The following is a 24,419-nucleotide window of genomic DNA, read 5'->3' on the forward strand; positions in this document are numbered from 1 at the left end:
CTCTATCTTATTATCAACATCATTGGTGTTGTCGTCATTATCGGTGGATCTGCTGCAGCTTCTTACAGAGCACACGATGGCAATGCAATTGGAGCAAAACAACAAAAAGAAGAAGTATTTCTAAACTAAACCCAAAGCCTAGGCAGACAGACAGTCAGCCAGTCAACCGACCATTCAGAGATAGGGAGTTATTAATATCCAACATCTTAGCTGGTCCAAAAAAAAAAAACCTTACAAACGTATCTTCCAGCAGCTGTATTATCATCAACTCTAATAGCATTAAAAGAAAATTCTTCTTCTATTTATTTCGTAAAAGCAACAGCAACAAAGGCAAAAAAATCATTGAAGCGTTTTTTCTTATACGACGACGACAACATCCAAACCCCCCGCACAAACATAGTGAAACACAGATATACACACACAGGGAAAAAACGCACTCTCCCACACAAATAAAGACACACAAACAGAGAGACGTGTTTTGCCAAGACACCCACATTCCAAAACATAGATACTCAAGTTAAAGGAACGCAACGCAACAACATTCAACGCTTTTGAAACCAGTCAACCAAACATCCAACCTACCTTCCAACCAACCAACCCGCCAGACAGTCTGCCAGCCATCTAGCGAGATAGCGAAGAACATCCTTCTTGGATTTTTATTTACAATCCAAAAGCCACCAACACTAAGATGAGTGTGGCGATGCGTATGAATAACGGTGAGTAGTAAAAAAGTACGTATACGTATACTACTACGCCATGGTGTACATATGTTTACTTACAATTTCTGTTTTTTTTGGTTTTTTTTTTTATTTCGAAACATATTTATTTCATATCGTGGTATGTGGGATTCTGTATTTGGAATGTTATTGAGGTTTTTGCAAAAAACAAGAAAGAAGTTTTAAGTTTAGGTGGGAGAAAATGGATTACTTCGTCAACAAAATTGGATTTATATAATTGTGAAATCATCGGAAATTGATAACAAATTGAAGAAAATACGTCAGAAATTAGTGGGGACTATTCAACACAGTTTGACTTAGGAATGATAAAATTTCTAATTTTGCTACATCAGTCTATCATATTAGAAAAAATGTCATACTGTGTTGAATGACAGTGGTAAAAATGTCTATTCGTCCTAGAAGAAAACTCATGTTATGATAGGACCTTGAATATACCGAAAAATATGATTGAAATTCTCAAAACATATAATAGTGAAGCTACCGTTATATGTGGCTATAAAAGAATGGAAATCAATATTGATATTTTTGGTAGTAAGAGATGTGACAGCCACTAAGAATTCAAAATACCAAATTACAGCGAAATTAGGTTAAAAAAGTGAAAAAACATTAAATTCCCTCTACCTACCTATGGTAGATACTTGCAATGAAAATATAGGGTACATACCACACAGTAGACCTATATCGATAATTCTACAAACCGAGTTATATAAACAATTATGTACACCAAATACCAATTTCAGCAATTTTTAATTGGGATTGGTACCGTTATAATTTTATTGGAGAAATTTGGTACCCAATAAGAACCCAATGTGCCAAATTTCAGCGAATTCGGTTGAAAAACACGCTCAAGAACCAAAAATACCGAAAATTGGATCTATATTTATAATTTTAAGTGGAAAATTGAGGGGAAGCCTTATATGGAGACCACCCGAAAAAATTGACCTATATTTATAATTCCAATAAGAACTCAAAGTACTAAATTACAGCCAATCGGGCGAAAAATCCGATCAAAACCCCAAAAACTGAAAATTGGGGTGTGCCGTAATATGGAAGCTATGCCTAAACGTGAACCGATATAGTTCATCTTCGAACTTGACCTGGCTGCACACAAAATATTACTCTATGCAAATATATCTCAATTCGTTTAGATTATAACAGATTATAACAGACAGACGGACATGCTTAGATCCTCATAGAATTTTACGCTAATCAAGAATATATATATATAGGGTCGAAAATAATTATTTCGATGAGTTACAAACAGAAAAACAAAATTAATATACCCTCCATACTATGGTAGAGGGTATAAAAACGTGTCCAAAATCCTCAAAATAGTACTAAAATTACAGTCAATTTGATAGAAAAACCTGTAAAAATCCATATTATGGGGGCTACCATTAAATGCGGGCCAAGTCACGCAATATATATATTTTTTTTTTGGTTCGTATATGTGCCATTTAATGATAACAAAAATATCAAATTGCAGCCAATTCGGTGGGAAAATTGTCAAAAATGTCTAAAATACCAAATATCAGTGGTACCGATATATGGGGCTACCCTGAAGATTGAGTCAATATTAATAATTTTCAGTACGGATGTGTGTATAATAATAACCCAAAATACAAAATTACATCCAAGTTGATTGGAAAACCTGTCCAAAATGCCCAAAATACCGAATAATGGGGAATACCTTCATATGGGGGCTACCCTGAAACTTGGGTCAATATTAAACATTTTTAGTGCGGATATGTTTCATTTAATGAAAGTCTCAAAACAGCAACGTACACAGGCTTTCATTTCGGGGCCGGGCGGAACCTAAAACGCGGAACAAATCAGATAACTATTTTAATATAAAAATTGGGGTTATATGGAGACTACCCCTAAAAGGAGGCGAATATTATTAATTTTTGGAACGGAAAAAAGATCGTCATTGGAGTAGAAAATTATTATTTCTATGAGTTACAAACGGAAAAACAAAATTAATATACCCTTCATACTATGATGGAGGGTATAAAAAGTGAGCGGATCAGTATAGTCGGACGGGACCGACCATATGATACCCTTAACTTTCTGCGGAAAATATATTGTAATATTTGCAACATGTTAAACGATTAGAAGTTAAAAACTCCTCTGCCTAGCACCTGGCATCTTTTCCGAATTATATTACCGAATTAATTTTGCTCGGAGAGAACATTGACCCCAAAAGATTCAAATTTTGTTTTTTTTTCACACAAAAGTCTCAGTTAATTTGAACCACTAAATACAGGTCGATCATTATCAAAACAGGTTCCCTTTCCCGTATTAAACTTAAAATGTTTTTTTAACAGTGGCTTCTAGGGCGACTAAAATACCAAAAATAATATTTCCGATCGATTTCATCCCCTAAATCTCCGATTATTTTAGACGTCGTCCTTGGCCACAACCGCAACTTCGTGTAAAATTTCAAAACGATGAACGTGATGTTTCCTTTAGCCAATAAGGCAATGGTAATAATACTAAACAATATCCGAATATGTAGATCACTGTAAATATTTACATATAACTCCCCTATCCGAGTGCATACATTCATATTTATATCTATTTAAAGGTCAACCACTCCTTTTGGATATACTGTCAACTTCTCGAGCTAATGTCTTTCAGGAGTGAACATAAAGGCCATAGAATGTATTTTTTCCATTTTTCACATAACAGCTTGGGTCCATTTGACTCGCTAAATATTGACCGATTCTTATGAAAGGATTCTTCATTGTTAATTGGCCAAATCCCTTTCTCGGTATAAAATTTCGTAACGTTCGGATCGTAATTGAGGCCTCTAGAGCAACTAGAAAAACAGACAAAATAAAGTTTTTGGTCCATATCAGATCCTAAATATTCCCATTTTAACTGGTGACCTTATGTCAGTTTATGTTATCCTGCATAATCGTATACATTTCGCAAAAATGCCGAACGCAAAATTGGCTTTAAATACCTCTTAATGTATAGGGTTGTCCAAATCGACGAATAGGTGAAAGATGTCGATGTGTTTTTCGTGGGTCTTTTCCAATTTTTACTACTCTGCTGACGCATGCTGCTGATCAGCATTTGACAACCTATCTTGAATAATAACCCATCGGCACCTGCTGCTTTATTATTCTTCAGTCGATGACCTCAGACCTCATCTTGGCTAAGTGATATATACTCTTACCGTCATATCTTATCAGTTCTGGGGTATATGATACTAGCAATGATACTTTGCAAAATGCTCCTTCCAAATCCACAGCACGATATCTGTATCTGTTGCCAAGTTTATTTCTTCTTCTCTACTGGAGGTTGTGCATGCACCTTTGGTTTGGTGTTTTACTCATTGACAACATTTCCGGACTTCATTCTGACTGATGCCGATATCGGATGTTTCTTGCAATTTTGCAATTTTTGCATTAAAATCTCCTAGCAGAATTTTAAGGTCAAGGCAGTGGTCACATTCTGCTTCTCGGCGCTTGTAGAATATACCTGTGGTCTGCTAATCTTTGTATTCTGTCAGAGAATGTGCTTAAATGAGACTGATGTAGAAGATCGTCGCTTTTATACGGATTATAGCAATCCTTAAATACATCCGCCAAAGCGAACGCTGAGCCTGTCTGTTCGACGTGCGCACATTCCAAGTGTAAATTCGCAGATCGTGATCCTTCGTCAATATTGCAAATTTTTACCTTTTGTGGGGGACATACCAGAAGGAGTGGACCAGTGGGCTCCATTTTCGGACTTGATGTGGACTTGGTAAAGATAATAGGTTGTGCAAATTTAGCTTTAAATCGAACATTCCGTTTGGTTAATATTTAAATTATATACATTGAAAAATGTGACCCATTGTGGAGGAGGTACCAGAAGGAGTGGATCAATTAGTCCCATATTTGGACTTATCTAGGCTTCCTAAATATAATAGTTTCCGCAATTTTTCATACAAATCTGTCATTCCTTTCGCCTGATATTGGATTTATCAATTTTAAAAATATTGACCATTTGTGGGGGAGGAGTGGTCCCATGGACCCACCATCTTCAGACTAAGTTTGGTGAAGATAATAGGTGGTACAAAGTTTATTTCAAATCGGATAGTCCATTCGCTTGATATGGGATATATAAATATTGAAAATATTGACCCTTTGTGGGAAAGATACCGGAAGGAGGTGATCGATGGGTAGTAAAACACGATTTAGTATTGTAAAGATAAAAGGTCTTTAAAACAACCACGCCTATGATGGTCCTTGTAAAAATCCCCTTTAAAACAACCACGCCTATGAAGGTCCTTGTAAAAATCCCCTTTAAAACAACCACGCCTATGAAGGCCCTTGTAAAAATCCTCTTTAAAACATCCACGCCTATGAAGGACCTTGTAAAAATCTTCTTTAAAAAATTCACGCCTATAGAGGTGGCGGTCTTTGTAAAAATCCTCTTTAAAACATCGACGCCTATGAATGTCCTTGTAAAAATCCTATAGAGGTGGCGGTCCTTGTAAAAATCCTCTTTAAAAAATTCACGCCTATAGAGGTGGAGGTCCTTGTAAAAATCGTCTTTAAAATATCCACGTATATGAATGACCTTGTAAAAATCCTCTTTAAAAATCTACGCCTATGGAGGTCCTTGTAAAAATCATCTTTAAAAAAATCCACGCCTATGAAAGTCATTGTAAAAATCCTCTTTAAAAATCCAGGAAGGTCCTTGTATAAATCATCTTTAAAAAATCCACTCTTATGAATGTCCTTGTAAAAATTCTCTTCAAAAATCTACGCCAATGGAGGTCTTTGCAAAAGTCCTGTTTAAAAATTCAGTCTTATGTAGGTTGAGGTCCTTACAAAAACCCTCTTTAGAAAATCAACGACAATAGAGGTGGAGGTCCTTATAAATATTCCAGTGGAATGATTGGGCTTGGTAGGGAATTTTATCGTAAATATTTTTTGCTCATTTTAAGTCTAATTTATCAATGTAAATGCTCTTCTCCAGGTTCTGAAAATCGGTCTGTGGCTCACTTCCTTGTTCAATATACTTATTTACTAAACACCTCAATGTTTAAACATTTTTTCAATAATCTTACATTATTCATTAATAATGAAGAAAGCACTTCTGTAGCACATAATAACGTAGAACATAATTAAAGCTTCCACATGTTATTCTTAAAAGAAAATAAGCAATTACACAGATACAAATACACACGTGGCATGCAACAAATGTTCCTCTTAAAATAACAACGTTGTGTGTGAATGTCCTGCTCCGTACCAAAATTAAATTATTTAAAGGATGACAGTGTCAAATATCCTGTCAGCTAACAACCCAGTTGTTCCACAACTCCAATTCTTTTTGCTTTCTTTTTCGCTTTTGGGGCTGAGATACAAATGGAGACTCTATCAAAGAGCATGCATGAAGAAAACATGAGCTTGTTAAACAGAACAGAAACGAACAGCAGCAGAGCAAATGAATGGTGATAAGTGTATGTTTATGTTAATGCTATGCGTTACTCTCCACAAACACACACACACAGACATACACTCATCCTTTTACACAACGAGACCAGAGCAATGTAAAATGGAAAGGAAACCCATTTGTAGTGTTATGTTTCCTGTTACCTTTTCAAAGTTTTGCTTGCTTGCTTCTTGCTTCTTCTCCTTTGGATTTTACTCCTCATCCTCCATCCTTCTCCTCGTATTACAAACACGTTGACATTTTCGACATCCATGCCTTTTAACATGGACTTGGCTGACGATGGATGTCCTTTTTTTTGCTTTGCTGTTTGTTGCTTCTCATGTTGCGGTTGCCTTTTTTCGTTGTCGTTTTGCGTCTTGTGTGTCTGTGCTGATGTCTTTGTTGTTTTCGTTGTTGTTTTTTTATAATCATTGCTTTTTTTCCATTGTTCACTCGCTTTATTTCCATTCACTTACATGTAATTTCTTCTCCTGTTGTATTCGTCTTTATTGTTTCCTCTACTTCCACTTGCAGCCACCAGCCCTACAGTCTCTGCCCTACCCCTGCCACCACCACCACCCCTCCATCACATTGCCGACATATGCCACGGAATTTTAAGTAATTGTAAATAATTGCACAGCACTGACACACTTTGTCACACACAGGCACATAACAACATACCGTCACGATGACGATGAAGACGACACTCTCTTACTCGCCTACTAACACACATACACAACAGCATCATCATGTGCAAACAAGGAATCTGGTTTTGAGTAAAACATTGATGGTTGGCTGGCTGGATGATGTTGTGTCTGTGAGTCGATTAAGAAGTGTGTTTGTCCGCGAATTGTGAATGGGATTACATAACCCAACAAACAGTTTGGGTGCCAAGATATCAGATAATATAAGGACGCTTTTTTGAACTCTCACTATTCTTTAAAAAATCCACGCCTTTGATAGTCCTTTGGTTGGTCCTTTTGAAAAATATTCTTTAAGAAATCCACGCCTTGTTTGATTGGTCCGTTTGAAAAATATCCTTTAAGAAATCCACGCCTTGTTTGATTGGTCCGTTTGAAAAATATTCTTTAAAAAATCCACGCCTTGTGTTGTTCCTTTTCAAAAATATTCTTTAAAAAATCCACGCCATGTTTGGTTGGTCCTTTTGAAAAATATTCTTTAAAAAATCCACGCCATGTTTGGTTGGTCCTTTTGAAAAATATTCTTTAAAAAATCCACGCCTTGTGTTGGTCTTTTTGAAAAATATTCTTTAAAAAATCCACGCCTTGTGTTGGTCTATTTGAAAAATATTCTTTAAAAAATCCACGCCTTGTGTTGGTCTTTTTGAAAAATATTCTTTAAAAAATCCACGCCTTGTGTTGGTCTTTTTGAAAAATATTCTTTAAAAAATCCACGCCTTGTGTTGGTCTTTTTGAAAAATATTCTTAAAAAAATCCACGCCTTGTGTTGGTCCTTTTGAAAAATATTCTTTAAAAAATCCACGCCTTGTTTGGTTGGTCCTTTTGAAAAATATTCTTTAAAAAATCCACGCCTTGTTTGGTTGGTCCTTTTGAAAAATATTCTTTAAAAAATCCACGCCTTGTTTGGTTGGTCCTTTTGAAAAATATTCTTTAAAAAATCCACGCCTTGTTTGGTTGGTCCTTTTGAAAAATATTCTTAAAAAAATCCACGCCTTGTTTGGTTGGTCCTTTTGAAAAATATTCTTAAAAAAATCCACGCCTTGTTTGGTTGGTCCTTTTGAAAAATATTCTTTAAAAAATCCACGCCTTGTTTGGTTGGTCCTTTTCAAAAATATTGTTTAAAAAATCCACGCCTTGTTTGGTTGGTCCTTTTCAAAAATATTGTTTAAAAAATCCACGCCTTGTTTGGTTGGTCCTTTTCAAAAATATTGTTTAAAAAATCCACGCCTTGTTTGGTTGGTCCTTTTGAAAAATATTGTTTAAAAAATCCACGCCTTGTTTGGTTGGTCCTTTTGAAAAATATTGTTTAAAAAATCCACGCCTTGTTTGGTTGGTCCTTTTGAAAAATATTGTTTAAAAAATCCACGCCTTGTTTGGTTGGTCCTTTTGAAAAATATTGTTTAAAAAATCCACGCCTTGTTTGGTTGGTCCTTTTGAAAAATATTGTTTAAAAAATCCACGCCTTGTTTGGTTGGTCCTTTTGAAAAATATTGTTTAAAAAATCCACGCCTTGTTTGGTTGGTCCTTTTGAAAAATATTCTTTAAAAAATCCACGCCTTGTTTGGTTGGTCCTTTTGAAAAATATTCTTTACAAAATCCACGCCTTGTTTGGTTGGTCCTTTTGAAAAATATTCTTTAAAAAATCCACGCCTTGTTTGGTTGGTCCTTTTGAAAAATATTCTTTAAAAAATCCACGCCTTGTTTGGTTGGTCCTTTTGAAAAATATTCTTTAAAAAATCCACGCCTTGTTTGGTTGGTCCTTTTCAAAAATATTCTTTAAAAAATCCACGCCTTGTTTGGTTGGTCCTTTTGAAAAATATTCTTTAAAAAATCCACGCATTGTTTGGTTGGTCCTTTTGAAAAATATTCTATAAAAAATCCACGCATTGTTTGGTTGGTCCTTTTGAAAAATATTCTTTAAAAAATCCACGCCATGTTTGGTTGGTGCTTTTGAAAAATATTCTTCAAAAAATCCACCTATTGTTTGGTTGGTCCTTTTGAAAAATATTCTTTAAAAAATCCACGCATTGTTTGGTTGGTCCTTTTGAAAAATATTCTATAAAAAATCCACGCATTGTTTGGTTGGTCCTTTTGAAAAATATTCTTTAAAAAATCCACGCCTTTAAAAAATCCACGCCTTGTTTGGTTGGTCCTTTTCAAAAATATTCTTTAAAAAATCCACGCCTTGTTTGGTTGGTCCTTTTGAAAAATATTCTTTAAAAAATCCACGCCTTGTTTGGTTGGTCCTTTTCAAAAATATTCTTTAAAAAATCCACGCATTGTTTGGTTGGTCCTTTTGAAAAATATTCTTTAAAAAATCCACACCTTGTGTTGGTCTTTTTCAAAAATATTCTTTAAAAAATCCACGCCTTGTTTGGTTGGTCCTTTTGAAAAATATTCTTTAAAAAATCCACGCCTTGTTTGGTTGGTCCTTTTGAAAAATATTCTTTAAAAAATCCACGCCTTGTTTGGTTGGTCCTTTTGAAAAATATTCTTTAAAAAATCCACGCCTTGTTTGGTTGGTCCTTTTGAAAAATATTCTTTAAAAAATCCACGCCTTGTTTGGTTGGTCCTTTTGAAAAATATTCTTTAAAAAATCCACGCCTTGTTTGGTTGGTCCTTTTGAAAAATATTCTTTAAAAAATCCACGCCTTGTTTGGTTGGTCCTTTTGAAAAATATTCTTTAAAAAATCCACGCCTTGTTTGGTTGGTCCTTTTGAAAAATATTCTTTAAAAAATCCACGCCTTGTTTGGTTGGTCCTTTTAAAAAATATTCTTTAAAAAATCCACGCCTTGTTTGGTTGGTCCTTTAAAAAATGTTCTTTAAGAAATCCACGCCTTGTTTGGTTGGTCCATGGTCCCTGTGTCCATGAATATCTCCTCCTCAAATACCACCCACCTTTAAATAATCTGAAATAAAAACAGTTGACACTTTCAAATAAAAATTCCCAGTTAAAATATTTATTTTTGTGATCATCACTTACACAACCCGCACCCATCACCTCGCTTAATAGAGGTACAAATATTTATAGATTACTTTATTATCTTCCTCGTCTTGTTTTGCTGCGGCAAAGTTTTGCTAAACTTTTCTTTATCCCACTTAAGTAAGATTATTACCCCAAAAAAACCCCTTTTTGAGGGGATGAAGAGTATGGATGTGCGTGTGTGTGTAAGTGAACATTCCAAAAGTCCTCCCAAATAATTTATGGGTTCTTTAAATACAAAATACCATAAATTCTTGAATAATAATTTAGAAGCCTAAACGTGATGGTGCTCCACTCCACTCCGACGCTGGCATCCTTCTTCCAATTGCTTTATAATTGGTCTATTCATATTTAGCAGCAGCATTTCCTCGATTGTCAAAACATTTAATATGAATTTTCAAAGTTTAGAAATGTGAAGATGTGCGAATGTGTGTGTGTCGTCATGTCACGTTGTCACTGGGTGTATGTGTGCGTGTGTTTATTTGGGTCTTTTCTAAAATATTGTCAACACCAAAAATTCAAAAGTAAAATGACGACACAGCAAAAAGATCCGCAGCACCATTACCAGGAAAATCATCTATGCCAGCCAGCCATCCGACCGAGTTGTACCAGTTTACATTTTCCATGTAAAAGTATATGTGTCATGGTGTGTGTGTGTGTGTGCTTGTCTGTCTTTCAAAGTGCCAACGATATGCCTTCAAAAGAGCTTAATTTTGTTTAATATTGAAATTAAAATGCTTGGTTTCCGTGTCTGCCTTCCCTCCCCTGTGCCTAACTGTAGCAAAAAGTCACCTAAGCAAAAAATAAGAACGACATTATTTTTTTCTCGTGGAATTATATTTGTGTCTTTTTTTTGGGCCACCTCTGTTGTAGAACGAAATACTTACAGATGGTTTTTTTTTTGGTTTAGAGAACTCAATAAATTCTCCATTTCCATGTTCATATCCTTTACAGACAGACACGGTGCCGGTATAAACCTAAAACTGCAAAGGCTGCTTTACTTTCATTGCAAAGCATTCGAATTACATAACGTAAAGGCTGTCAGCTGAGGGTCCCATTGAAAATAACAGTGTCATTAGTTTGTCGACGTTGTCGTCCTCGTCGCTGACGATGACAACAACATTGAAAATCAGGTTATTTTTGACATTTGTTTATTTGGATTTTGAATATGTGCTGCTGTTTAGGCATTTGAAGGACAAGGACTGTCGAAAAAAAGAAGGCGGCAAATGGTGGAATATCATTTGAATTTAATTAGAAACACTTAAATGGGTGAAGATGGGTTATGTTAGAAGGTCAAAATAATTGTAGAAAGGATTTGGAAATTAGAAATTATTCAATTAGAATTAAATTAGAAGAAGATTTTATTTTCTTTGAACACATTTGTGATTCAATAGAAACACTTGTTATGTAATGAGCGACATCTATGCTTCATTTTTAATTTCAAAGAATCTAATAAGATTCCACCTTGAGGAAAATTATCTAGTCAATTGGAATCTAATCTATATTTTCAATGATATTAAATACAAAATACTTGGAACATACCTTTGAACGCCAAAAACAAATAAATATTTATAAGAGATATTCTTTAAAAAAGTACAGCGCTATCTATATTTTGTTTTGATTTTTAAAGAATATTTTATAAAGATGTATATTTTTCAAAAATAATTGTAGAAAAGATTTTGAAATTAGAATTTATTTAATTAGAATTAAATTAAAGGATTTGAGATCAAGTAGAAACACTTTTTATAGCATGAGCGACATCTATACTTAAATTTGTATTTCCAAGAGTCTAATAGAGATGTACACTGTGAAAATGAATTTATCAAATAGGAATCTAATTAAAACAACACTGAAGGAGTATATAGTAGGCGACATCTAAGCTATATTTTCAGAGATATTTATGAGTAAAAAAGAAAACATATGATGCATACCTTTGGGCGCCAAAAACAAATAAATAATTATAGAAAATCTTCTTTGAAAAATACGGCGCTATCTATATTTGGTTTCGATTATTTTAAGAAAATTTTATAAAGATATTTGTTTTCCATGGAGGAATATTAAAGTCTTAAGTGTGGATTTTTGAAAGATTATGCTTTTAAATACATTGTGTCTTTAAAAGTATCAAAAATATTATTAGAGCGAGAATTTTTTAAGGAATATTTTCTGAAGTATTGAAAAAATCGATGTATGGTGGAATACGATTAGAATTTAAAAAGAAACACTTAACTAAGTGAAGATAATTTGGCTTATGTTAGAGCACTAAAATACCAAAATAATAAATGTAGAATTGATTTTGAAATTAGGAATTGTTAATTAATTGGAATTAAAATGTAAATATGTAATTTTTTCCTTGAAAGGATTTGAGATCAAGCTGAAACTTTATTTTGTTAATAAGGTGCGACATCTACACTTCGCATTTTATTTTAATTATTGTAATAAGGGTCCGCCATGAAGTAATAAAATCTGTCAGTCGGAATCTAATTAAGACAACACAGTGCGAATACAATGACATTAAACAGAAAACATGTGTGGCATACTTTTGGGCGCTAAAAACGCACAACTTATTATCGAATATTTTCCTTTGAAAAGTTCAGCGCCATCTATATTTAGTTTCGATTTTTTCTCTCTGAAGGAATATCAAAACATTAAGTCGACGCCTCCGAACCATAGTATGCTAAGTCGACTTAGCATGTTTTAAAGTTCTTCACGTTTTTAGATACTACGGTCCTTAATTTAAATTCACTGAAATTTTGGCATTAATCGGCCAATCCAAACCAAAGTTATAAGCAAAAATTTACTTAGCATGGCACGTAAGATTCAAGGAACTTCCATACTTTGAAAACTTCTACTGAAAAACTCACTTTTCAGACTTAGCATACTATGGTCATTTTTGAAGTATTGCTTAAGGATTATCTTCATAGTGGAGTTGTACTGAAAAAGCCATTAATCAACCCCAAAGAGGAAAATCCGATAAGAGTTCGTTCGTATGCATTTTGAAAATCTGTTATTTTTGGTGATGAATGGACCAAGTGCAGAGCGAATAAAGCCGTGGATTATGATCGCTACAGAAGTAGGCAATCTCGTATTTATGGCAGGAATTTTGTACAAAGTTTATTAGGGACAACATTTTAATTTTATCAAGATAATGATCCCAAACACAACTCCCAGATAATGACTGCGACTCACTGTATATATTAGCTTTGTGCGTTTGTCTTCCTGTTTTCGTTATACTTTTGTCATCATTTCGCGGCGTTACAAACTTTTGGAGCTGCACAAAGCTATAATACCCTGACAACATAGTCCACTTCATTCCAAAATTATTATCTGATCAACACCGAAAATTATAGGCGTTGTCCTTGATCATAACTGGAACCTTATGGAACATTTCAAATCGATCAGCGCTATAGTTCTGCGCTCCAGAGTGATAATGGGTTACTAAATAATATACGAATACGGAGATACCTGTAAATATTTAGGTGTAACTCCCACATCCGAGCACATACAACAATATAATTGGTATTAACTTAAAGGTCAACCACTCCTCTTGGATATAATATCAACTTTTCGGATCTATGTCATTCAGGGGTAAATATATACGCTATATAATACAAATTTTGTAATTTTTCACACAGAAGTCAGGGTTCATTTGACCCGCTAAATATTGACCGATCTTTATCTAAACAGGCATGCTTATTCTTTGGCCCGATCCCCTTCTCCATGCAAAATTTCACGATGTTCGGGCCATCATTGCGGCCTCTGGAGCGACTAGAAAAACGGACAAAAATTTAGTATTTGGTCCATTTCATCCCTTAAATATTAACCGATCTTTCCCAAAAACAATAGGGGTCTTCATTGGCCAGAACCCATCCTACATGCAAAATTTCGTGAAGATTGGTCCATAACTGTGGCCTGTATCGTGTTTACAAATTATAATCGACAGACGGACGGACGGACGGACGGACGGACACACATGTCTTGATCGACTCAGCTAGTCGAGATATGACGATCGGTATGCTTAAAGGTGGGTCTAGGACCAATATTTCGCGGCGTTACAAACTTTTGGGGCTGCACAAAGCTATAATACCCTGACAACATAGTTGTGTAGGGTATAACAATACTGTTTATAACGAGCGCTATCTATAATTTAATGTTTAGATATTTGTCTGAAAATAATTTGTGGATTTTTTAAAGAATATTTTTTCAGGGCTACCAGATCCGCCAGCAGTTTTTGAAGATCAACCAATACCCCAATCGTAAAATGCTTAGACAATTTTTTCCAATGCTTGGCTTTTTTCCAATGCTTGGCTTTTTTAAAGAATATTTTTGCAGAGCTAACAGAACCACAAGCGTGGATTTTTAACAGGGAATTTTTAACAAATTTTTTTTGAGGATCTATCGGAGTCACTGCAAAAAATTTTTTAAACATTATTTTTGCAGAACTTTCAGAGCCACAAACAGGGTTTTTTTAAAGAATATTTTTGGGGGCTAAACAAAACACAAACGGGATTTTTTAAAAATATTTTCCCAGGTCTGTCTGAACAGCCATCGTGTATTTCTAAAGAAAATTGTTAAAGGGCTATCAGAACCACAAACGGGGATATTTTGAAGAATAATTTCGGGGACTGTGGGAAACACAAACGCTGATTTTTTAAAGAATATTTTTGCTGGGATATCAATGACCATGGCGTGTATTTTTTAATTTATTTTTTTCTACGTATATCGGAACTTCAACCGTGAACATTTTATAAGACATTTTTGCAGGACTATCGGAACCATAAGATTAGGGTTTTAAAGAATAGTTTTGCACGTCTATCAGAACCACAAACGTGGATTTTTAATGAATATTTCTGCGCGTGGATTTTTTAAATAATATTTTTAGGAGTTTCGGAAAAGCAACATCTCGGAAGACATGTCAGAGGAGGTCAATTTGAGGACGAATATCATTTTTTATGAATTCTGAAAACATAACTGGGCAGCCAAATTTGTTGAAAAACATTTTCTCAAGGGCTAACAGAAGTGGAATTTTACCAGAGAGTGGATTTTGTACAGAGCATATCAGAACGGAGATATTTAGAAGAGTGTATCGGAGTAGTCCAAGATCTGCAGGAATATCAGAATGTGAATTTTTTCAAAAGCTTATCGGATTAGACCATGTTAACATGCAGGCATATATATATATATATATATATTTAATATTTTCTGAAGGAATATTAGCGATAAATCGATCGACTTTTGAGCTATGAACGTGAATTTATACACATATTATTTTGGGGGGTTATGGATTTTACTCCGTTCTAGAGAAGATTTCCATATATTGCAAATAGAATCAGTAAATTTAGTGGTTCCACTGATATTTAAAATGTATTTTAATTTCTTTTAATATCTAAAAATTGCATTCTCGTATAACTAAAATATCCCCTCTTTTATCGTTTTGCAGGTCTTCACCATGCTGTTTCAATGGGTACAATAGATACAATTACGACAAATACCAAACCAACTTGTTCCAGTCAATCTGATCGTAATTATGATTCTGAAGATGAAAATACGTATCGCCGACGTCTGAGACACACCTCATCAACTGAATTATATCCCAGGCCATCGCAATATTCCAAAGGAGATATAAGAGAGCAGGTACAAATTATAGCCAATACAATAATTTATTTTAACTAACTGATCTCCTTTCCTTAGTATTGTTTAACAGATCGCCAAGTGAATACCATCGATCGATCGCGACGTGAACGATTCTTTGGCTGTCTTAGTCGTCGCAGTACACCCCAGTCGTTTTTGGGCGGTTGTGTTGGCCGACGAGTACCGTCGGATGAGAATTTAGCACCCTACACCCCGTTCTACAAGTATTCACGTTATACCAAACAATTTCCTAACACCACGACTACATCGTCGACGTCAACATCAACAGCTGATAACATGGATATGGAAAGTTCCTATTTTCGTAGACAACCAGCATCGATATTAAGTACATCTAAAATGGTGGATGCATCGACAGATAATCGCCAGCACAGTGCATGGATGGAACAACAGCAACAACAGCATCAGTTGCAACAACAATTACAGCATCACCAGCAGCAACAACAGCATCATCATCTGCAGCAGCAGCAACAACAGCATCAGATGCATCAAGCGCAGCATCCGGCATATGGGAATTATGATAATATCAGTTATATCAACGATAAAAGGTTAGGAATTCATATATCGTTTCGTAGGCTTCTTAATAATATGGCATTTTCTTCTAGCTCATATCACTGCCCTTCCCATATGGGAGTTGGTGCTGGATTACAACATGCTGGTGCTCTAAATACACCAAGGTCTGAATTAAATAAATTCCGAACTACTCATTGTCTATATAATTATCTCCTTTCCCCCTCTTCCAGAACAAAGCATGTCAGCTTTGCCCGTTCCCATACCCTAACCTCATTCGATGACTTCAATGTGGGCTTTCGTTCATCGGGTCGCATGAAATCGGCCCAGTCACAAGAACGCCTAATTGGTGGTAAAAAACCCTTGGGACCCAGTGGATCCTATTATGATACGATGCCGGTGTGTGTACCGCCCGCTCAACCTATTACTGCCATAATGGGATCTACATCCACAATACATATGCTGCCAACGGCATCAGTTCCTGTCCACCAATTGGGTCATACACATCAACATTATCCGGCAGGTCATATACCGGTCCAGCCCCAGCCGCAAGCGCAGCCCACAACATATTTGCCCGCCTATGTAACCGAACAACATGTTCAGACACAGCAACCCACAGCGGCGGTACTAACAAATCGCCCGATTTTAGAGGAGTTGGGTAACCTGAAGATGACCTCAACATGTCCTCTACAAAATTTACCACCACCCAGTCCAGAGGTTATTGTGGTGGAGAAAAAGTTCCGCAACGCCATGAAGACCCAGGCCACCCAGACAGATGTAAGGAAAAATGAATTCGAACAGAGTTTGGCATTAAGTCCACGAACCATACATCGAGTACGCGTGGTATCACAGGGGGCTCAAACTAATGGCCTGGCAAATGGTAAACCCTTGGCAAAGAGTCTCTCACAAATCCCCTACGAGAGTAAAAAGAAAGAAGAGACGCGAGGGGCTTTTCAAGCTGAACATGAGCTACTACATCGCACGCAATCAGAGGAACCACCCAAGTCCCCGTTGGAAAGTAGTTTTCCCTATTATCAACCACCACCTCCCCTGGAATACGATACGAATCATGAGAAGTATATTTATCAGAAGAAAGATCTCAGTTCCATGTCAAAGGAGGATTCATTTTCCTACGAAAGCAATAGCCTACCAAGGCGGACCTGTGGTTATCGCTTGGACACCGATTTCCATAGTCTGCCACGTCGTGACATGAACAATATCCAGGATGTTTGTAAACACATCACCGAATGTTCTGAGCTCATGGCTGATGGTTCGTCGGACTTCACATCCGATTTGCTGCCACCACCCCAGGAATATTGCCTAGATGATGATGACTCCTTGGATATTACCCAAACATACCCGAAGGAATATAAGGACACAAATCGTCGCAAATCAATGTTGATCAGTATGGAACCACCCGATGATAGCCCCTTTCGGCGAGATGATATACGACGTCAATCGATGCCCGTCTATGTGAAAACGGAAAAACTTGTCGATTTGGATTACGTGGGTAAGGGGTCGCGTCGCTTCAATCGTAAAGCTTTCCGGGATGATATGTCCGATGAAAAGGAGATTATTATCGATTTCAAGCCCTACATTAAAAACGATCTCCAGCCGAAGACATTGAAACGGAAATTCCTCAAGAAACACGAACAACAGCAGGAGGCCGCCAAACTGCCGCCCAAGGAACTTCCTGAACCCTATGATTCCATATCAGCTGAGAGTGATCGTAGCGATCAGGATCCGCGACAAGATCCTGTTTATGAAAATTTACAGGCCTGTGGCTGTGCCATTGCGGCCACAGTGCCGGAGGCCGAGTACAGCGAACAAGAACAAGAAGAGAGGGATGAGAAGGGTTCAGGAATTTCCGCACCGCCCAGTCCACTGCGCGAGGAGGCCATTGGTCATGCTTCTACCTATCCGTCATCGGATTCATTGGCTAATGATGTCACAAGAGATCATTCGGATGGTCATTGGAATGAATCGGAGGTGACCGTGCTGATGGCAGAGCAAAGATCCGAGGCCTCGTATAATTTGAATCTTCTCTTGACGCCGTCAACAAAACGAAAACATTTGCTGTTGCAACATCAGCAACGAAGTTCGGTGGATACAGATGCTTTGGATTTCGAGGAGCAATTTACCGATCAAAGTCCTACGTATAGTCAGACGGGGTCGGTGAGTATGAAATCGTCTAGGTCACCGGCGACACCACAAAATGAACGAGAATCCGCAATGAAATCCTATGAAAGGGGAGCGCAACCAAAACTGATATCACCATCCATAGAAATTACGCCCATCATAGGGCAGACGCAGGCATCTCCGGTCAAGCATCCGGGTAAGGCTTTATTGGCATCACCAAGGAAGAATATGGCAATTTCACCGGCAAAGGATCAAAGGAGGTTGGTTTTAATGCCAATATCTCTGATAAATCCCTATGTTATTTGTATTTTTCTAAATTTGCAGGCTATCCGACATTTCGGTGGGTGTATCCTCTCTGACCGACAATCTGAAGGGTTTCGATAATTCAGAGTGTAGCACAAATACCAATACCGAGGAGTATGCCACCTGTACAGATACATCGAGACGCACGCCAGGTATGAGGACTACCTTAACCACAACCACTACTACGACAAGCTCATCATCAACAACACAAGTACCAGGTTTGGATACAAACTATCCTTATGTAAATGTCTAGAGAGAATATAGCACGTCCTTTTTATATAATGATTCTTTTCATTATGTTTAGTTTAGTAAAACAAAAAATTATATACATGTGTATGTATGTGTGTGTGTTTGTGTTTAAATTACGGCCTCAATATGAAACTTGTTTTGTCAATTTGTAATTCGGTAAATAATTGATAGTCCCCAAAACAAATAAACCCTCCAAAATCCATCCAAAGATATTTTTAAAAAATCCTAGGCTTTTGGAAGTCCCTCCAAAGATATTTTTAAAAAATCCACGCCTATTCAGAGTCCACGCCTTTGGACGGTCCTTCTAAAAATATTTTAAAAAAATCCACGCCTATTCAGAGTCCATGCCTTTGGACGGTCCTTCTAAAAATATTTTTAAAAAATTCACGCCTATTCAGAGTCCACGCCTTTGGACGGTCCTTCTAAAAATATTTTAAAAAAATCCACGCCTATTCAGAGTCCATGCCTTTGGACGGTCCTTCTAAAAATATTTTTAAAAAATTCACGCCTATTCAGAGTCCACGCCTTTGGACGGTCCTTCTAAAAATATTTTTAAAAAATCCACGCCTATTCAGAGTCCACGCCTTTGGACGGTCCTTCTAAAAATATTTTTAAAAAATCCACGCCTATTCAGAGTCCACGCCTTTGGACGGTCCTTCTAAAAATATTTTAAAAAAATCCACGCCTATTCAGAGTCCACGCCTTTGGACGGTCCTTCTAAAAATATTTTAAAAAAATCCACGCCTATTCAGAGTCCACGCCTTTGGACGGTCCTTCTAAAAATATTTTAAAAAAATCCACGCCTATTCAGAGTCCACGCCTTTGGACGGTCCTTCTAAAAATATTTTAAAAAAATCCACGCCTATTCAGAGTCCACGCCTTTGGACGGTCCTTCTAAAAATATTTTTAAAAAATCCACGCCTATTCAGAGTCCACGCCTTTGGACGGTCCTTCTAAAAATATTTTTAAAAAATCCACGCCTATTCAGAGTCCACGCCTTTGGACGGTCCTTCTAAAAATATTTTTAAAAAATCCACGCCTATTCAGAGTCCACGCCTTTAGACGGTCCTTCTAAAAATATTTTTAAAAAATCCACGCCTATTCAGAGTCCACGCCTTTGGACGGTCCTTCTAAAAATATTTTTAAAAAATCCACGCCTATTCAGAGTCCACGCCTTTGGACGGTCCTTCTAAAAATATTTTAAAAAAAATCCACGCCTATTCAGAGTCCACGCCTTTGGACGGTCCTTCTAAAAATATTTTTAAAAAATACTCGCCTATTCAGAGTCCACGCCTTTAGACGGTCCTTCTAAAAATATTTTTAAAAAATCCACGCCTATTTAGAGTTCACGCCTTTAGACGGTCCTTCTAAAAATATTTTTAAAAAATCCACGCCTATTTAGAGTTCACGCCTTTGGACGGTCCTTCTAAAAATATTTTTAAAAAATCCACGCCTATTCAGAGTCCACGCCTTTGGACGGTCCTTCTAAAAATATTTTTAAAAAATCCACGCCTATTCAGAGTCCACGCCTTTGGACGGTCCTTCTAAAAATATTTTTAAAAAATCCACGCCTATTCAGAGTCCAGGCCTTTGGACGGTCCTTCTAAAAATATTTTTAAAAAATCCACGCCTATTCAGGGTCCACGCCTTTGGACGGTCCTTCTAAAAATATTTTTAGAAATCCACGCCTATTCAGAGTCCACCCCTTTGGACGGTCCTTCTAAAAATATTTTTAAAAAATCCACGCCTTTGGATGATCCATCCAAAAATATTTTTAAAAAATCCTCGCCTTTGAATAGATAGTCTCAGATATTGTTTTAAATCCATGCCTATATATCCGTGACAAATTTATGGATGGATCCTGAATACATATTTAGAAACATTCTCAAAATAATCGTTTAAAAGTTTCATAAAAAAGGTCCTTAAAAAATCCTTGCAACTCAAACACATTCACCCACATTTCCTCAACTTAGTATAGACCATAGTAGATGGTGTTCGATGTTGTTTGATGCTTGATGTATGATGATGCTTTGCGTATGCAAACACCTGCTTGGAATGTCCTATATTTGTGTTATTATCCTTTGATGTTGAAATCCCCAGCCTGAAAAAAATTAAATTTAATTAATCGTAAATATTTTCCCCCCTTACAGCTTCCACTCAAAGTTCCCAAATGGATAAGACCCACGGGGAATCTTCATTTGAGAGTGCTTCTTCGTTATACTCCTCAAAAGGAGAAATGGTCTCCGAAGATATGGTACAACCCGAGGAAGATTATCGACGAGAATCGAAAACCCATTTAGATTTGACATTAAATTTACCCTCACCCATTCAGGCAGATATTGCCAAGAAGTCACCCTCACATTCGGTTAGTAGTACCTCTTCGGGTAGCTATAATGTGGGTGTGGTTGGAGATGGTGATGGCGAAAGTAAAACGCCGGAAATTGAAAAGGTTGTTATGCCTATGGCTAAGAAGGAAAGCACCTCCCCGCTTGGCCAAAGAGTGGCGGAACTGGCCCGCAAAAAAATCGAATCCATATCAGATGATGAACGCAGTGACGTGCGTTACTCCTCCTCGGGTTATTACGAAAGTCCTCAGGATGATGAGTATCAAAAGCTAAAGTCGAGACGTTACCGCCAGGAAGAGGAACGTAAGCGACGTAAGACTTCAATGAAAATCGACATTGAAAAGGAAAATATGAGGGCTTTGACCAGTCCCATAAAACGAGATGTTCTGAAAAAATCACCCGAACGACCAAAGGCTTCCTCGGCACTGGCCGAATCAACAAGCCCTGTAAAACTTAAACGTTTCCGTCCGAAAATACGTCGCCAGCTGAGGCGATCTTCACGTGATGAAAGTGCAACGAGAACTCGAAAACCCAACAACACAACGTCTTTGTCGCCTCAGCAGATTATGGGTAGTGCCGAGAAGCTTCTTGATGCCAGCGTAATGTCTCCCAAGCCACCGGGGACGCCCAGTCATATGGTGACCGCTGCCACCACGACTGAACAAGATATTCCCATACCAGCACCACGCACTGCGAAAGATACAATATCAACGATAACTTCCTCCTCGAAGACTCCAACCTCGCTATCACCTGCATATGTAAAATCCGCCTCGGAAACATGTCAATTAAAAGCCAAATCCATTGAATCTCTTAATCGTTCGGTTTCACCCGGTTCCGATTCGGTATTTTACAGTGAAGCTGATGGTAATCATGCCGATCAGCACAGTGGTCATTGTTCACACTGTGGCAAAGAGGTTGATGACGCCACGGTGGTGTGTGGCGATTCGGTAGAATCATTACCCTATATAGACAACGAACCGGATATTGTTAAGCCACCGTCCGATTTTGCCGATTCGCCGGTAACCAACAAAACACCACAGCGTTTGTATAAGAAAATGGATAAACGTTTTCGTTCCGAGGAACGTTATCACTTGGAGAGGGGTCGTCACTACAAGACACGGAAGGAGAATATTCGGGCGAAGGTAAGGGTGCACCCTATGCCCCTTTTTAAATAATTTTTAATTTTTGTTTTATATTTTAGAGTGAAGAACGTAACCAGGAATGCAATAAGAAGACAACACCCATTTTACGGCCAGCCGGTTCCAGTCCCTGTATACTGCCAGAAATTACCAGCGAAACGAAGCAGCAGACAATTTACATTGGCCACTATGATTGTGCCCGTTACGCCAGGTTAACGGATTCGGATATATGGGCACAATTGGATCATCAGAGCCTAGGTAAATTCAAATAAACATTTGTTTTTAAATTTCTATAAATAAAGAAATCACCGCTTCCTTTCCCCCACAGAACGCAGTCGTGGTCGCCGTTCCTCAACCGATTCGGAAAAAAGCTTCTACACCAAATATCAAGTCATACTGCATCGCCTTGTACAGAGACGTTGCACTTTGGAGATGTATCATCGTCAAAAGAATGATACATTTGGTAAGTTTTCCCACCTCTCCCCTCTACCCTTCTCATCTCTGCCTCTTCCTCGCGTTGTATTTTGGTCAGCCATAGTTCATTGATATTCATTGACACGATGTTCGCATATGCTTTTGCCATGTAAAATGTAGAACGAACAACAGTCTCATACATTTTGGTGTGATGATAAATGTTCGATGTTGATGACGATGGCTGTGCCATGGCTACACTTCCACGTTGTGTGTGCGTAGAAGGGCTCTGAGGGAACAAACAAAATTGTTTAGATACCCGGTATTTGTGGCGCGTGTTTCTAATTTTGGAATATTAGCTAGAGTATAGCACTGACCGTTCTGTAAACAAACAGTTCAACAGCAGTAAATTGAAGGAACAGTGGGTTGGAAAATATTTGAATTAATATTTTTTGAGGTTGAGGTGTCGGGTTAGTTGCCCACTCTCGAAAACCCAACCTACCATGAAAAAGCTAAGAAAAAGAAAACTAAACCCCCCCTAATGTTGATTACCTCAGCAAACGTATAAAGGACCACGATCTGCGAATCTGCACTTGGAATGTGCGCACCAGAACAGGCGCAGTGTTCGCTTTGGTGGATGTACTCAAGAAGTACAAAGCCGATATTATTGCTTTACATGAAATGCGATGGAAAGGGACAGGCGTAAGTAAATCAGACGATTACGCCCTGTATTATAGCTGCCATGAAACGAGACATGAATTTGGCTGCGGATTTATGGATAACAGGAGAATAAAAGACCTCGTCTCCAGATTCACTCCAGTAGATGAGAGAAATGCTATAATCCGCATAAAAGGGAAGTTCTTCTACATCAGTCTTATTTGCGCCCATGCTCCGACCGAAGATAAAGATGAACAGACCAAAGACATATTTTATGAGCGACTAGAAACAACATATGACCGCTGCCTTGGGCATGACATCAAAATTTTGCTAGGAGATTTTAATACAAAAATCGGAAGGAAAACTATTTTTGGTGCCACCGTCGGAAAATTTAGCTTTCGTAAGGAAACATCCGACAACGGCATGAGGTTTAAAAACGCAGCCTGGCGGACAGTGGCAACACGTAATGCGATAGAGAACTATCGGGAGAAAAGGAGAGAGGAGAAACGTATTTTGAGAAAAAAAGAAGATAGAACAAGATAAACGTAATCGTGAGCAAATCGAAATGTACAGGAGTCAGCATGAAGTCTAAAAATTGTACCAACGCGTAAAACACCAAACCGAAGGCTTTGGTGCAGGCACATCCTCCTGTAAAGATGAAGAAGGAAACCTGGTGACAGATACAGACAGCGTGCTGAGGATCTGGAAGGATCATTTTTAAAAACTTCGAGTATCGAATAGTGGCGGTGAAGAAGATACCCCAGAACCAATAATATATGGCGGTATAGAGTGTATACCACCTAGGCAAGATGAAGTCAGAATAGCAATCAATTCGCTGAAGAATAATAAAGCACCAGTTGCCGATGAGTAACCAGCCGAACTATTCAAGACTGGTGGTCATATGCTGATAAGGAGCATGCACCGGCTGATTAGTACAATTTGGCTAGAAGAATGCATGCCCAACGATTGGAACATCAGCATGCTGTCTCCCGTGCACAAAAAAGGAAGCAAGACGATATGTGCCAACTATAGAGGAATAAGTTTCCTTTCCATCGCATATAAAGTGATATTCAGTGTGCTGTGTAAACGACTGAAGACAATGGTCAATTGGACATTATTTGACCGTATCAATGCGGCTTCAGATCTGGCAAATCCTGGAAAAAAA

At 37.4% G+C, this 24,419-nt stretch overlaps 1 protein-coding gene across 1 annotated transcript in view; it reads left to right on the forward strand.

Annotated features, from left to right (window-relative positions):
* The first annotated feature begins 688 nt into the window (after positions 1-688).
* The window catches only part of LOC133327550 (uncharacterized), a 30,794-nt gene continuing 7,063 nt past the window's right edge, over positions 689-24,419 (forward strand). The window contains exons 1-10 of the mRNA XM_061536067.1: positions 689-716; positions 15,293-15,486; positions 15,544-15,876; positions 15,934-16,049; positions 16,107-16,178; positions 16,245-18,410; positions 18,475-18,671; positions 20,853-22,189; positions 22,249-22,444; positions 22,515-22,649. Coding sequence (XP_061392051.1) covers positions 689-716; positions 15,293-15,486; positions 15,544-15,876; positions 15,934-16,049; positions 16,107-16,178; positions 16,245-18,410; positions 18,475-18,671; positions 20,853-22,189; positions 22,249-22,444; positions 22,515-22,649 — 4,774 coding nt within the window. The remainder of the gene's footprint in view (positions 717-15,292; positions 15,487-15,543; positions 15,877-15,933; positions 16,050-16,106; positions 16,179-16,244; positions 18,411-18,474; positions 18,672-20,852; positions 22,190-22,248; positions 22,445-22,514; positions 22,650-24,419) is intronic.

The sequence above is a fragment of the Musca vetustissima genome, unplaced genomic scaffold (genome assembly GCF_032173495.1).
Source record: "Musca vetustissima isolate MV318-11 ecotype Yass unplaced genomic scaffold, APGP_CSIRO_Mvet_v1 utg5970, whole genome shotgun sequence".
In the NCBI taxonomy this organism is placed as follows: Eukaryota; Metazoa; Arthropoda; class Insecta; order Diptera; family Muscidae; genus Musca; species Musca vetustissima.